At 40.6% G+C, this 16325-nt stretch overlaps 1 protein-coding gene across 3 annotated transcripts in view; it reads left to right on the top strand.

Moving 5' to 3' along the window:
• sobpa (sine oculis binding protein homolog (Drosophila) a) overlaps positions 1-15175 on the top strand; it is a 53549-nt gene extending 38374 nt beyond the window's left edge. For all 3 annotated transcript variants that reach the window (XM_059352654.1, XM_059352656.1, XM_059352655.1), the window contains 2 exons: positions 4122-6150; positions 8847-15175. In XM_059352654.1, the coding sequence (XP_059208637.1) occupies positions 4122-6149 (2028 nt within the window). In that variant the 3' untranslated portion in view covers position 6150; positions 8847-15175. The remainder of the gene's footprint in view (positions 1-4121; positions 6151-8846) is intronic.
• The last annotated feature ends 1150 nt before the right edge of the window (positions 15176-16325 follow it).

The following is a 16325-nucleotide window of genomic DNA, read 5'->3' on the forward strand; positions in this document are numbered from 1 at the left end:
CTCAGGCTTGAAGGTTGTCGCTTAATTTGGACAATCTAGCTCATTCCTTGTTGCCAGTCTTTATGTTAAAAAGCTTCATTAAAAAGCTTCTTATGTAACTCTCAACAAGAAAGGAACCATATTTCCCAAAATGTCAAACTTTTGCTTTAAGTAAAGATTCCCCATATGGTGAAGCAAACATAAACTAAACAGCCACATGCCAACAGGGATATTTCATCTCAGTGAGCACCAGTCTGCTGCAGTGACATTCAAACACAATCCACCAGGCCTGTCTCATCATTCTTACAGCTCGGGTTATTTTGCTCACTGTGCGTGCGTGACTGTATGCTGTTAAATATAGTGTGATAGAGGTTCACCTGGCCGGGTGTGAATGGCCTTTGTATGTCACATGTATAATGACTGATGGTGATGGCTGGCTGTGATAAGAGCGGCCTTACAGGGAGTGTAGCTCTGGTCTTCTTTGGCTTTTATCTACAGTTTAAACTTTTCATGCAGTCAGGTTTTAATGAAGACATAAGGTACACAGTGTATCCAATTTAAAACACTAGGAAATATTACAAACCAAATAAGTTTCCCCTTTGGTAAGCCAGGTAATTATAACCATCATGATAGATATTCCAATAAATGAGGCCACTGTAAACTGATATTCTGGATAATCATAGTAACAAGTCCATATGTTGCAGATGGTCTGTAAAGCGCTGCCAAAGTTTAATTTTCTTGTGTAAACTTTAGTGGAAGCTTTATTCTGCTTTCTTTTTCCAGTGGACCAGGTGCTTTAAGATGGCAGTCTCTTACTACATAATCTAGTTTTTGGACTGGATCCATAATGCAACAAGCGTAGTGTTTCTGTTTGCTTTCATTGATAGACTTTGAATTGTCAAGAGTGGATACTTTGCAGCAGATTGTTTGGAGTGTGACACAGTTTAACTAAAAACCAAGGGACTGGCTCGCTTCAAGCACCTGGTTCATTTTCACGGGTTTAATCCTTGTGTTTTGCACTATGTGATTATAGCAGCAATCTGAGAAGTGTCAAAAGAATCACATATCAACCTTAACGGGGGGATATACAAGCCTTTCCCTTTATGCACTTTTACTGCTTAAACCTCTTCATTCTACATATAAAACCACTCCAAGCGCTACAGCCTCTTGTGAAACCTTACAATCTCTGCGCCGTCTCAAACCCTCCAGCCTCTTAACCCTCTGCAACCGCCTCCTCTTCTTCCTCTTCATTATCTAAATCCTCCACATCCTCTGCAATCTCTTTAACATCTGCAACCTCTTCTTCTTCACTGCCTGAAACTTTCTCATTCTCCTCTGCAACCTGTTGGTCCACAACCTGCTCCTTCAGCTCCATGACTGAAGCAATTTAATACTCTTCATCCAAACCCTTTACCTCTGATCATCATCTCAATAACTTGTTCATTTAATCTGCACTAAAACTTGGGATTCTTAAATGTCACTGGGTCATAAAAAGTGAGAGGAGGCTGGAGAACGGTGGCTGGTGAGGTGGTTGCACTTGTTTGTAATGCAAACAGTTAAACTGCAACACCAATGCTGGTTCGTTGGCCACGATGGAAATAAATGACCATAATTACGTTCAACTCCAAACATCTGTGTAGTGGGGAGAGAGAGAACGAGTGAGGGAGAGAAAGCACAACTCCATTAGCGTAATGCGCAGTGAAATTTCACTCACAGTGCAGAAAGTCGTTAAGTGCTCTCCATCTGTCTTTCTGAGTCGAGGAAAATTTCAGCACATTTATTATTTAAAATATCCTGGGCCTACCATTATCAAACTCAACTTGCGAGAGCACCTTTTTGACTTTTACTCAGTCATGGCTCATTGAATTAGCCAGGACTAAATGGGCAGTTAAAACGTGTACAATTCAAGGGACTGACATCTGAGCACCACCAGCGTACTGGTTAAGCACAGCGTTTGCAATGTAGTTCAGTCTCTGATCTGTTTTTGCCGTAGTTTGGTATGTTCTCCAGCTGTTTGTCTGCAGCTCCATTCATGTGTTAGTGCAGAAATTCATCCATAATTGCATTTGTGCAAGTTATCCTTCCTGAGTGACACGGCTTAATGATCTTTTAAAACTTTTGGAAGAGCCTTTTGCTTGATTCAGTCCGACTTTTATCAGACAATCTGATGTAAAACATAATATATGCACAGAACCTGATGTTTAACACGTGTAGCAGCTGCAGGACAGCATGCTATGTATTCTTTTGAAATCCTGGCCAGTGCTACAGTGCATCTGCCCAACCAGCCCATGTGAGTCCACTGTCTTTCAGCGGCTGCCAGACAGGATCCTGCCAAATAAACCAATGTTGCTATGCAGCATGCAAAAAGAGTTTATCCACCTTCCGGTTGCATCCCTCAACTTATTAACATTCAGCAGGGGGGCTTAAGGGTCTATGTGATGGATGGATGTCGTTGAGGGGTCTGACAACTGATTAATGCCTTAATTATCTCCAGCGAGGACCTGCCACTCCTCCCAGAGCTGACAGAGTGAGCTGTGTGTGGCCTGACGAGTAACGCCGTGTTCAGGGCTCGCCCACTGCTATCTGCTCTACCAGGGTCACATTCATTTTCTTCCCAAAGAAAAATTTGCACTTTTTGTGCTGCAAAGGTGTAGAACAGTGATGAAACAGTGCAGCAGGGTGTTTTTGGGATCTTTGCCACTGCAGGGAGCAAGAAAGACAACTTTTCAATTCAGCCTCATCATGTTTGCTTTCGGCATACAGCAGTGATCCTTCCTTCAAGCACAACAATGACGAAACATGATTTTATTATCCAATTAAAAAGGAAATGATTGGCTCTGCCCACATTTTACAAATCCTAATGTGACTCTAGAAAAAGGAACTGAGTGTGATCTTGTTATTTTGATAGCTACAGTATTACATAAAGGACAAATATTGATTTGGAGTAGTTTTAGAAAAACAACCTATTGATGTATAATTTCCATAATTTGATATAGTAAGTGACATTTTCTTGATTTTGAACTCGTGGCTGGCGCGGACTGCTTTTGTTCACGACCAGAGGCCAGATCCAGAATTTCCCAGTCCAATTCTCACTTTTTGTAAACCATGTTAAATAAAATATTAATCATAGCAGTGTTTTTTTTACTTACTTTAAAAAGCTGTTTGAAATTTGAATTGACTGGTGTTTAAAGTTCAGTTGCAGGAGAGGCTTTATATCAATAACCATTTTCAGTAGTAATCTGCATTGCAGTGGCCACTAAATTAGTCATATAGTGTACAGTATGTTCAGCCAGTTATACAAAGGAATAAGAATATTAATCACCTTAAATACCTTGTCAGTTTTTAGCTACACTTCTGTTTTTTGTTAACTTTGGAGCTTAAATGACAAAATTAGAAAGCTCTGCAAGAAGCTTTTGCAATAATGACCTGATGCCTTAAGTAAATAATCTATTAAATACCTTTTTATTTTTTTAAGATCATTACTTATTCGGGGTGAGGCCTTAAGTGCAAAATGGTTAAATGGTGAAACTTGCAGAAGCCATTCTCTCTGCACTTCAGTGTTGATCAATCAGTCGTTCTTGAAGAAATTCTAATGTCTGCCGACTAGTTGGCAGAGTGAAATCATCTTCTTGTCTTGCTGTTCTTGGTGCAGTCTCCCAGGGATCTATTGTTAAATGAGACTGAAAGTGTTTTTATTGTCAACAGAAGGTGCAAATGGCCTTTCTTTGTTAGGACAGAAAGTTAAAGACAAAGTCGCTTCAACACCACTTAGCAGCAGAATGTCATCATGTGCACATTTAGCTCTCAGTGAGGGAAACACATCGATTTAGAAATGTGCAGAAATACACCCCTCTGCATTATATAGATGAAGTACATACATGCATGGGCATAAACAAGCTTCAAAGTTAAGTGTTTGCTCTTGACAGATTTGCAAAAGAATTTAGAAACAGCATCAATTTCCTCAAAAAGAATCTTTTTTTAAATGTGTTTATCTCCAGATGGTTTGGAGGCTGAACTTCTGCTTACCAGGGTACTTCACAGGAGATTATGTTGTATTTCATCACAAACAAATTAGAAGCCTTTTGTATGCAGAGGTACAGGTGCTAATGCAGTGTGTGTACTGTGTGTGTTTTTTCTTACAGGTGTGTGACTGGTGCAAACACATCCGCCACACTAAGGAGTATCTGGACTTTGGTGCTGGTGAGCGGAGGCTGCAGTTCTGCAGTGCCAAATGCCTGAACCAATACAAGATGGACATTTTCTACAAGGAGACCCAGGCTGCACTGCCTGGAGCATTGTGTAACCCAGGACACGGGGGTGGTGGGGAGGGTAAGATGGAGTGCGGTGGAGGGGTACAGCTGCTCACTCCTGAATCCTGGGGGACGCCGTTAACAGACCTGCGGCGTAAAGCTCCCTCACCAGGGGGGCCTTCCACCACCTCTGCACTGGCCCCTTGCACTTCTTCCTCACCTTCTGACACTGCTGCCGTCTGCTCCCCATCCTCCTCCTCTGCTAAAATCCCAACACCCAGACCCCACGAGAGCCCCACACTTCACCCTCCGCCTGTTCCCACTTTGCATCCACCTGTCGGAGTTCCTCCTGGTAGCCCTCCCATGGTGATGACGCCCCGGGGACCCATGCCCCTGCCGCTGTTCATGGAGCATCAAATGATGCAGCAGATGCGTCCACCATATATGCGGCCCTCTGGTCACCCAGGAGGGCCCAATAGCCCCTTGTCAAACCCTATGATCCCTGGTATTGGTCCACCACCTCCCCCAAGGACCATGGGTCAAGCATCAAGCCCTATGCACAGGCCCATGCTATCTCCGCATGTCCATCCCTCATCCAATCCCAACCCTGGCATGATGCCCCCACACCCTGGTCTCCCCATGCCGGGCTTGCCCCCTTTCCCCCCAGTCAACATGATGCCCAATGGGCGCATTCCTCTGCCTCCATTGATGAACTTTGGCATGCCATCCTTGGCCCCATTGGTACCCCCACCAACTCTCTTGGTCCCTTACCCTGTCATTGTACCCCTCCCAGTCCCAATCCCTATTCCAATCCCAATTCCCTTCAACTCCAAAACTTCCAGGGACCAGCCGGAGAGCAGTAGCGCCTTTCGCATTGCTCCAGAGTCCTCTGAAGCTTCAGCTTCTGGGCCCCACTCTCCAGGTTCCTCTGGAGGTGACAGAGGGGAGCAGAAAGTAGAGCCAGGTGGTGCAGAGCGTCTCTCTCCTGTACGCTCAGAGAGAAGCAGGACAGCAATGGTGGACTTGACTGTGAAGGCAGAGGAAAATTCGGGCAACCTGTGTCTCACCAGTGGCCCTGGACCGATGGATGGGGTGATTGATCTAACTGTGGGCCAGAGGCCATGCCAACAGCAGGTAATTCAGAGGATGCTACCTGGGGTCCAGGTCAAAATAGAGGCAGAGGCTGAATCAGGATCTCCACCAGCTGCTGGGCTGAGTTGGGAAGGGAAGGGCAGTCATGATGGTGGGGAAGAGTTCATGTCACAGGGCCTCCTCAGTGCTGCAGATCTGGAAGGGGCCATACACCCAAACACACTGGAATCATCAGGCCCACCCTCCAGCAACAGCAGCCCTTCTTCAGTGAGCCAGCTAAACCCCTGTATCTCTAACCCACCACCCTTACCCAGCACAGCACGGACCCAGCCCCTGTCCCTGCCCCAGCTCCAAACAAGCCCTGCTGCCCCTTGTAATGTCATCGTCAATGGCACAGGATGGCATCCGCTTCTCACTCCTGCCTTTGACTCCTACCCTGACCGAAGAGGAGACAGTGTTGCAGGAGAAGGAGAGGCAGAGGAGCACCCAGCCAATGGTGAGCTGGAGCACGAGGCACTGAAAGAGAACAATTGCTCGGTTGGAGACTGGGAGCCGGGGAAGCGGGGCTCAGTCCAAGACGAGATGGCGGACGCAGTGGAGGGTAAGCCAGATCCTGACTCCAACATGGAGGAGGGTGAGCACGCCTATGCCCTGCCGCTGCTGTCCACTGGAGGCTGCGTGGTCATCCAGCCTGTGCCAAAGCCCGGCGCTGACAAGACGGCCATCCTGTCCTGCTCCATCAGTGCCCCTTTATCAGCAGACGGGAGCCCTGAGCTGGAACCCCCGCTGAAGAGGAGGTGTCTGCGAATCCGCAATCAAAACAAATGAGGTGGGTTTACCCCGGTGTGCTCTTACAAACACTTTTGTGCAGTTGTGCAGACTCTGTATTTAAGTATGAATTTACACAGATTTATTCATTGACATTTTGTAATTCACAGTGGGGTACCTCATCAAATAATCAGTCGCTTTTGAGGTTTTAAATGTCTCTCACTCCCCAGCGTGTATCCTTGAACTATTTGAAATCATCTCCTTTACTTCTAAAATGTTCTTTAAACAAGTTGTTTACTATTCATATTAACTCTTCTCATTTAAAATTGGGGAGATTCTGGCAAGACGACTATTTTTTTGTCCAGTGTAGCAAACAATAAGTCTGATCACTTCATCAGAATTTAACAATGTGATGCTTGATGTGCTCTCTCACAGACAGGAGTCAAACAAGAAGGGAATTGTAATCCAAAAAGAGTGTCAACCACTGTGTGACCAAGAGGAACTTGTTAATAACATTAAAATAACAAGTCTTGATATTAGATTATCAAATAATACATATATATTTTTAAATAATGACAACATACAAGATATCATGCATGTGCATTTTTTTGTTTTGATTTTTATGCATTCATATTATTTATTTAGCCAACCCAGCCCAGCTTCACTCCCATCTAGTCAGATACCGATGCTTTGTCACGCCTTGGCGTCTGACACCAATGCGCAAGGCACCATTTAGCAAAAGACGCACTAGGCTTTCTATTAACTCCAATGTAAACCTATTGCAGCAATATTAGACGCTAAGTCAACAATAGTCATGTTTACATCAATACATTTCTATGCACATTCTTAAGTTTCACATGAAAAAAGCTTTAAAATTCATTAAAACTTTTAAAAAAATGCGCATTAAAGTTTTTACACTTGCTTGAGTTTTTTTTGTCTTTTTAGAAAGATAGTTAATTCGCTAAACAGGAGATGGAAACGATTTTTTAGGAACATTATACTCACATGACTGATCAGCTGTTTCTGCTCTGCCAGAAAAAAAACCAAAAAGGAGAAACTCTGATTAGAAGTTGTCCAATTAGCAACCTCTTTTTGTTGTTGTTTTTTCTCTCAAGCAATCTCTCCGTCTTCTACTGTTTACTGACGGATTAGCCTACAACAATACATTACACTGCCATCTTCTGTTTATGCAGCTTTGTTTATTCACTCTAAACCACTTGATGGAAAAATCCCTAATTCACATTTTCTTTAATATTACATTTAAAAATTTCGCTTCATGTCCAGTAGTTAAGTGTGGAATTGTTTTTAAGCCCAACCCTGTGTGTATTTAGTGGTTTTAATCCTTACAGTTAACCATTTCCTATGAACAGAGAAGTTTATTTTGAAAAGACGTCATGCATGTAACGAGTATAAGCAATACTCTATCCCTGACACATCCAAAACAGTTGAAAATGGTTTCCTTGAGTATCGGTATCACAGGCTGAGCGCCATGATAAAGCGATAGTATCTGATAAGTTGGGATGAGAATCTGTTGGCCAAGCAGGGCTCAACAATAATGATTGCTAGGGGCAAGTGAAATGCCACTTTGTGCTAGTAAATTGACTTACATGATCAGGCAAGTGATAAAAAAGCACATTTATTATTTTGCTGGGAGTGAGCCATCTATCTTTCTTGTCTTTTCTGTGTTGAGTGTAACACATGCGCAGCAAGTGAGCACTCACAAGAAAATTGCGGCATGAAAATATGTGCAAGTGAGCATGTCAATTATCCTGGAAACTGGAGTTTTGTTGGCCGGTGTGAGAGAATGTGGGCGAAACTCAAACTATGTACTGAGCAGTCTGAAACAAGTTTGAGAGAAAGGCGGTTTAAACAAAGTCACTAATATTTTGATATTTCTGACCGGAAAAAACATTAATGTTGAACTCTACCAACATATTCATTTTATTATTTTTTTCCCGCATATATTTCCTCAGCTGGCACATTTCTCCCATTTTACAGAAATATTACATGTTGCTTTACTTGGCTGACAGATTACCTTCATGAGCTACAGAATGGAAATGGGAAGTCTATCATGTCAATGGATTTATTCAGCACATTAATACCAAATTTAATGATGCACTCCACGAGTTGTTAATTAAATGAAATTGTATTCAAGAGCAATTGAAGACCAATTCAAGTTGTGGTAACATTAGACGAGTGCTCTGAATTGGAGTAATTAATTACAACAAAAGATGGAAATCAAGCCCCATGCACCGTTAGAACGGCTCAAAGCAACCCAGCAGCTGAGAGAAAATGTACCGTAACCTTCAGATTCCTAACGATACCATTTCTTTTTATTATTGATAAGGGAGAATACAAAATCTGTTTGCTCTATCTCACCTTTCCCACTTGTCTGCAATATCACAAGGCATTCATTATGAATTATCTAAAACATTATGTAAAATTTATGCCACCAGAGAAGCAGATGCTGAATATTTCATTCTTTATTTGCCCAAAAGTGTCCTCAAGCTGATTCTGATTGCATGTAGGGAAGAGAATAATCCTCAAATTAGGAAGCCCTGCAGAAAACGAGTATTTTTTTTTATAAATTTGATCCTCCACACCGAATCTGCACTTGTGTGGTTCTTGCTCTTACCCCCCTCCATTCTCCCACTTACCTTGAAATGAAAGTTCCTGCTTGGATTCATGCATCGACTTCGCAAAAAACAGCCTTGTAGGGTGGATTCAGTCTAACTCTCCTCCCACTCTGTTTCACAGATGGACGCTCTGAGGACCACAGTGCCATCAACGACACTCACTTGTCCACCCCCCCACCTCTGAATCCCACCCCTCCCAACCACACCACCACACACACACACACATACAGATTTTTCTCACTCATCGTCCAGTCTACCAGCACCACAAATCGCCTTCGACGACTGATGAGAGTCCAACCAAACATGTTGATGTGTATCATAGTAGAGCGGATAGGACTCCTTTTTTTGTCTCTCTTAATGGACTGAACTTCTACAGACTTGATGTCGTGGCCAGCAGGATTGCTTGACCTTTGAACTGCAGACAGTATATCCCTGCAACAGAAGGACTTCACCCCGCTGCTTCTCTCCTCATTTAAAGACTCTCAGCCCACACTGCCCCTTAAACCTTATCCACCCTTCCATATCAAAGCAAGTGCTCTCCGTATTGTCTGTTGAGTGATTAGTGAAGGATCCCCAAAGAGAGATTTTCATCCCTCAATGAAATGCTCCTGTTTCGCTCCAGCCTGATGCCACACCACAGGTACAACATTTCTGCTCCAGTAAGTGTTATTTTTCCTCACACAACCTGTCACTAAGGTACAGTATAGAATGATTTCACAAGGTTTAAATTGTAGAGGCAAAAAATAGCAGAAATTCTGCCCTATAAAAACCAGCAAGAATGTACTTGCCAACCTGACACAAAGTGTTCTGGGTAATTTTGAAGGGTGGTTGCTAAAAAGAACCATAACAAGCATGAATACACTTAATGCAATATGACTCAAGGACAATTTAAAGAGATATTTCAATGAGAGGCTGGTAAAACTGTCTTGCAAATAAAATCACCAATTGTGTTGAGAATTATTCCTACTGAATCAGCAAACTGGGGATAAAATATTAACCTTCACCAGCAAGCAATGGTGTGTGGGTGGAACAATCTCTGCCATTTCCCTGTAACATCCATTTGTTTGCTCTTTACATGGGCAGTGCCAGGGATTTTTCTCTGCAGTAGCTTAGTAGTTGCTTATCAATTTTCAAATACATATACAAATGTGGCCTGGGTTATATTACAATAGTATGAATGGCTCTAGCCTGTGCACAGTGGTGGAATGTAACTAATGTTGAGTATATTTACTCAAGTACTGTCTTAAGAACACATTTAAGGTACTTTGAGTGTTTTAAAGGTGCAATGTGTATGATTTGGCCAGATTTTTAGTTTAAAGCATCCTAAAAATAATCAAACATTATCATCAGGATGTGAAGAAGTGACAGTGTTGAGATTATATCAAAGATGTCTATATATTCTGTTGCACAGATATCTACTGAAACTAGCATGCTAACCAGCTAGCAGCAGCCCATCCAGTCTTGTAATATCGTTTGTACCTCAAGGGGCGGTATTGAGTCACTGTCAGAGAGCAGACTGCATTAAAAACATACTGGAGTTAGCTTAGCCATGGAGCTAGCAGGCCGCATTGTCTCAACACCGATTTCAAATTGCATCCACCTGTGACTCTGCTATGCATGTTAGTCTTCTGCCCCATTGCAACAGTCTCTTAAAGGTAGAACATCAGTCCAGCTGTAGGTCAAATTTTTGAGGACATTGCAGTTAGTAAATCATGCATTACATGCACAAGGTGAAATACTGCCCCCTGTGTTTTGGGACATGCAGCCAAGATTTACAAATTGCACCTTTAATCTCATGTCACTTTCTACTTCTACTCTGCTATATTTTAAAGTTAGTTATAGTACTTTTTATTTCACTACAGTATTTCTGTGTAAGTACGCTACAATAACCAAGTCCATGACTCGTAGCCCTGACCTGTTCTCAAAAGACTCGCAACTAACTAGTTTTAGACAATCTTTTTTTTCATTGTTTGTAAGTACAAATGTAAAATCTTATTGTTAAAAGCATCAAAACGATTTGTTAATCTTGGTATTACTAAAGCAACTCTAAGCTACTGCCCGGCACCGCCCCTGGCTCCTAAACTTCACTGAATTGAATTGTATGTCGTCACGCAAGAATGACACAGAGTTGTCATGATAATCATTCCTACTATTGATATTTTCACACCCTCTGGAATGCTGTGTGTGTGCTTAAACAGTAAGCCATACTGGTAACAGTAATAGGAGTCCCTGCTGTTTTAAAACATTTCGAGGTGTACTGCACCTCCAAAAGAACCAGGATGGCATGGCAATGTAGAAAATCTGCCAACCTGCAGTGGGTACTTGCTACCGCAGGCAAGTACTTCATCTTTTCTATAATAGATTACCAGTGATGTTTCTGTAATGGGCTGGTTTGAGACTGACTGCACTGAATTTAGAGGGGGCAGAGTGAAGCCAGCTCCTTCATAAATAATCATTTTGGGACCTGGAGAAAATACTGTTGAAGTAACACTACAGATTTTTTTCTACAATAAACACACTGAAGATTTTGGAAGTCATTTGAGAAACATTTAAAACCTTGCTTCTTGCTTGTCCACCAGTCCTGCCAAGTTGATTAATTTGTTTGCCAATCATTATTTGTTTTCAGCCAAATTTGTGCTCAACTCAACAGCATGCTGTATGTACAGGTTATTTTGGCAATTTAGGTGAACTGTCACCCATCCAGTTACACCGCAGCTTGAGCCTGCGAGCTGGGACATCAAACAAAGCCAGCATTTAGTTTACACTCCTATGGAGGAGGTGCATTGTACCAGTGCAAGACAAGGTATTATCATATGCCAAAGGCCTCTCGTGTGTTGAAACAAAACATGTCGCCTAGTTTTCAGTGGAAATGGGATTTCAAACTGAAGATTTGACCAGATAATTTATAGTTGCCAAAATAACAAGCACTTATTTTTTAAAAAAGAAGGGAAGATACAGAGGAACACAAGTGGATGTCAAAAACAATATTACCCCGTTTCCTCTCTTTATGGTTGACTCAATCTATAAAGGCCGAGGATGTGCCACACTGTGAGTAAAGTGAAATCTGGATTAAGAAATGAATACAGGACTTGAGTGACCCACATTAGATATGTACATTGCTTTGCAGTCCCATCTTTTCATCACTGGTTTTGCTGGAGCCTTTGCTTTATTTTCCTTCATTATTGTGACTCATTCTATGTCCAAATAAGGCGCAACATTCACTCAGACACATATTCACACCGTATATACTCACGTCACACACACAATGCACATAGTCAATTCAACTGTGTACGTGTTTGTGTGAGGCAGGTGCAAGCAGAGAGCCCAGTTGAGATTACAGAGTGTTGACTCAGAGTAAGTAGTGTGCAACTCTATCTGTTGCCTGTTAGTCAGGCATTTAGGCTTAGCTTGCCGCTTGCCAAGGCCCAGCTTTGGTGTCACTTTAAGCATTTCCTTGCCCCCGCTTCATTTCTCTGCAATCGAAGGCAGTGAAAATGCTCTTTATAAGCCGCCTGTTTCTGTCTCTTCTACCCTCTGCTGAATTGTCCATAAGTAGAGATATCCCCTTCTGTCATTCTTTCACAGATATCTGTAAGCACAGCCTTTTTTAAGTGATGGTTTATATCTGAAGAATGGATTGTGAATTGCACCCCTGCTCCAAAATGGAGATTTCCCCTGTTGAGTTTTCTTCTTCCAGTCTTGCTCGTGAAAGAACAGAGATCAGGGCTGATGTAACCAAGAAACTGGACACTGTAGTTTCTAATGTCTGTTATATGGGAGTCATACAAAACCAAGGCCACAGCCAGGATTTTAGAGGTCATGAGCCACCCAACACACCTCTCATCATTTTAACCAGAAACCAAAAAAAGAAAGTCTTTAACTACTTCAATTTTTTCTAGTTTAATTTATTCAGTCATCTGTAAATTTTGTATCTATCAAACTTATAAAATACTCTCTGTGTGTAGGTGTTTAGAACGTAAAGTCCCCCCAGGTTGCAAAAACATACAGAGAACATGACCTCAGTATTCTCAATGGTAGCTATAACCCTGTACAAAACTGAGCCACTGATACAGTTCTGTTCTTAGTCTGAAGCAGGTTACATTTTGCCTTTAAATGGGACTCATGAGTTTGTGGATACCATGGCAAACAATTTAGCAGGCCAGTGAGCATGTAACAGGAAATGCAAAGACATGATTAATAAATATATCAACATTTTCCTCAGACATTTAATAAATAACAAAGAAAAACTAAAACTAGCTAAACTTACGAGTGTGCTGGTTAGCTCCTTTTGTTTACTGCTTCAAGCTAACACCATAGCAAACAAGCTGCTAGCATTTTTAAAAACAAAAAGGCCAACCTAAAGAAAAAGAAAGGTGCCAGTCAGTGTTGTTGTTATATGACATGTAGACTGTTATTTTTTTGTCCTGCTAGACTATATATAAAGATAGACACTATTTCTCAACTTCCTCCCAACGTAAAATGAAGCCACAGTATTCTGGATACGGGCACTGCCATCTTGCACTGGTGAAGTAATTTGCAGCCAGTCTGTGCAGTAGTGATTGGTTGAAGTTGCAGTTTAAAGGTCCCACCCATACGACCACCCAGCTCAATCCCGCTTGTCACATGACAGCTGTCAATGATGACATCACACCCACTTTTTAATTCATCAAATTTCTAAACTTCTGAGAAAATTGAACATACAGCATGAAAAGAAGAACCTAAAATTACAAAAAACATCTTTGTGAAGATTTTTTTTTTTTTTTACTTGATTTGACTTTGATTTTTCATGTCCCATTTGATAAACCGGGGTGGGATTTATGACCAATTCTGCAGCTAGCCACCAGGGGGCGAACAAGAGGTTTTGACTTCACTTTTAGGAAACTGTCTTGTCATCCATCCCTATATACAGTCAATCGTGGCTCTAGCACCATCTTCACGTCCAGGTGTAATATCTAAAGCTAATTTTCAAGCTAATTTTCAATTAAATGAGTAGTTCAACTTTTTTTGGCAATGTGCTGACTTTCTTGCTGAGAGTTTAATAAAAATATTTTTACCACTGTTGGTTAGTTTAGCCAAGCATAAAGACAGGAAACAGTGAAAAAGCTAGCCTGATGTCATAGAAGAGCATAGGCCTGAGTCCGGGTTGAGTTTAACCCCCATTTATATTGTGGGTTTCCAGCTAAGCTAAGCTAACAGCTGTAGCTTCTTATGCAAATTTCCCAAAATGGTAATTTCCTTTAAATTTGCTCCACAGAGGAAAAATGCTACTTGTTTTGTTGACCTTTTCCTGACCTTCCTTCTCATGCCACCATCAGGCTAAATGTACAATTTTAGTCCATCAGTTGGCTGATCTCCCACACTTCTCAAGCATTATATTTAACTAAAATTTCATACTGACACTAAAAGCTAAATTGGGCTTGACTTTTTGAAGAGGAATTTGTGAGAATCTTTTATTATGTCAGCTTTTTCTCCTGCTTGACATCGTTACACACACACACATTCAGACACACAGTGACAAAACAGCATGCATGTAATGTCTGACCCTGATCTGCACCATGTTGTGTTGGCGTTGCAAATGGTATACTGTCCCTGTCTAAGACAGATATTGAAGATACGAGAGCTTAACTCTCACATGGAAATCCTGGACCACTGAATCAGTCTTTGTGATGGCAAACAGACTCGTGACAAATCTCCAGCATTCCTTTTTTTGATGATGGACTACAGGCCTGGTCAGCAGCCTGAATTATGCAATGACAATGAACTCCAACCCTAATATAGACAAGTGGATCCACAGACAGAATAAAACATGACATGACTTCATGTTACTTTTCAAAAACAACAGAGAAGTTGCCTTAACTCTTGCTTGTATAATCTCTACAGTTAAGACAATGATGCTCGCTTGTAAAGAAGACTCTCCCTTCTTTGTACAAAATTAAATATACCAGAAACAACAACTTTGTTATCTTGCTAGTGTCAATGTATAGATGATCAGCTTTTTCTGTAACTTGTATGGACTGTCACATTTTTGCTAAGAAGAACCCCCTCCCCCTGACTTCCTTGTTCCTAAACATCCAATCTGTTCAACGTTTTAACTTGTGGTGGACTGTCAATCTTTTTGTGTACATTTTATAGTATTATTTATTGTTGACAAGTTTTGCATTTGCAAATAATAAAAAAAAGAGTGAAGGTGGTTTGACCTGAGCATTCTATTCCAATGTAAATGCCTGGTGAACAGTGAAAAGCTTTTTTAATTATTAAAATGGAGAAAACAGCGATATGAGGAGATGATCTTCTGTCTTTTTATTATGAAGTTGTAACATGTACATAACATGTGGCCAAAATTGCTTTGGAAAATAATCATTTTTTGTGTTGTAACAGTATTTGTTTTATCCAGTGAATTGCTCATGAAGACAAATAAATAAGAGGCACACACAACTCTGTTTCACATGGGTCATATCTGCTCATTTTATGTACAAGAAACATGCACACAGAAGGTATTAGATTTATACCATAGGAGATCTCATCAAACTGTAAAAAACCACCATTATTTAATGGGTAATTTTGACCTGATACATCACTTCATAACATAATTTACCACACAGCAGAGAACCTCCCAGAAGCAGTGGATAACTGATGTGTCACACTGTGAAATCAAGATGTGCTTCAGTCAAACCTTTAATTTAAACACACAGAAGAAGCTGTGAGGCTTAATGGAAATACGAAAAGAAAAATCATTTTGATAAAAACACTTCATAAAATATATATTTTCTTTTACTTTTTGATTTGATTCCATTTTTTTCCTCAAGAAGGAAACCATAATGACCACAAAGTCTGGTCCATAAAAAATAAATACATTTTTAAAAATTGTTTTTTACCCCATCTCTGACAAAAAGTGAGAGAAAAAAATGTTTGTCTTTGATAATAACTAAAAAGAAAGAAAGAAGAAAAAAAGTTGTGGTCTTTTTTTCCTCAGTTTGTTTTGGCATCTCTAACAGTGGTTGTCACAGATAAATAAATGTAAAAATAAATGTAAAAAAAAAATAAGAAAAAGGGTATTGAGAAAAAATGTATGCAGTCAGAAAAAAAAAATCTTACTTGCCCTCTTCTGTAAACTGCACTTACATTACAGGTGCATCTCAATAAATTGGAATATCATAGAAAGTTTATTTATGTCAGTAATCCAATTCAAAAAGTGCAAATAACACATTATGTAGATCCATTACACACAGAATGAAACATGTCATGTCTTAATTTATTTAATTTCTTCTAATTATAATGATTATGGCTTACATTTAATGAAGACCTAACATTCAGTGTCTCAAAAAGAATAATATTACAAAAAAACAATTTTAAAAAGTATGTTTAATATGGAAAGGGTTAGTCTGAAAAGTATGTCCATCTATATGCACTCAATATTTGGTTGGGGCTATTTGACTTGAACTATTGGAAATGGACTTTTCCATGATATTTTAAGTTATTGAGATGCACCTGTATTAGAGACACAATTTGTTTTAATTAAATTATCTGCTCTGATTCATACCCAGTCACCCTAATTCGGCAAAATTCAAATTTTTCCACACGTATTATCCCTTGTGGTCAA

This window comes from Centropristis striata, chromosome 16 (assembly GCF_030273125.1).
Source record: "Centropristis striata isolate RG_2023a ecotype Rhode Island chromosome 16, C.striata_1.0, whole genome shotgun sequence".
Taxonomy (NCBI): domain Eukaryota; kingdom Metazoa; phylum Chordata; class Actinopteri; order Perciformes; family Serranidae; genus Centropristis; species Centropristis striata.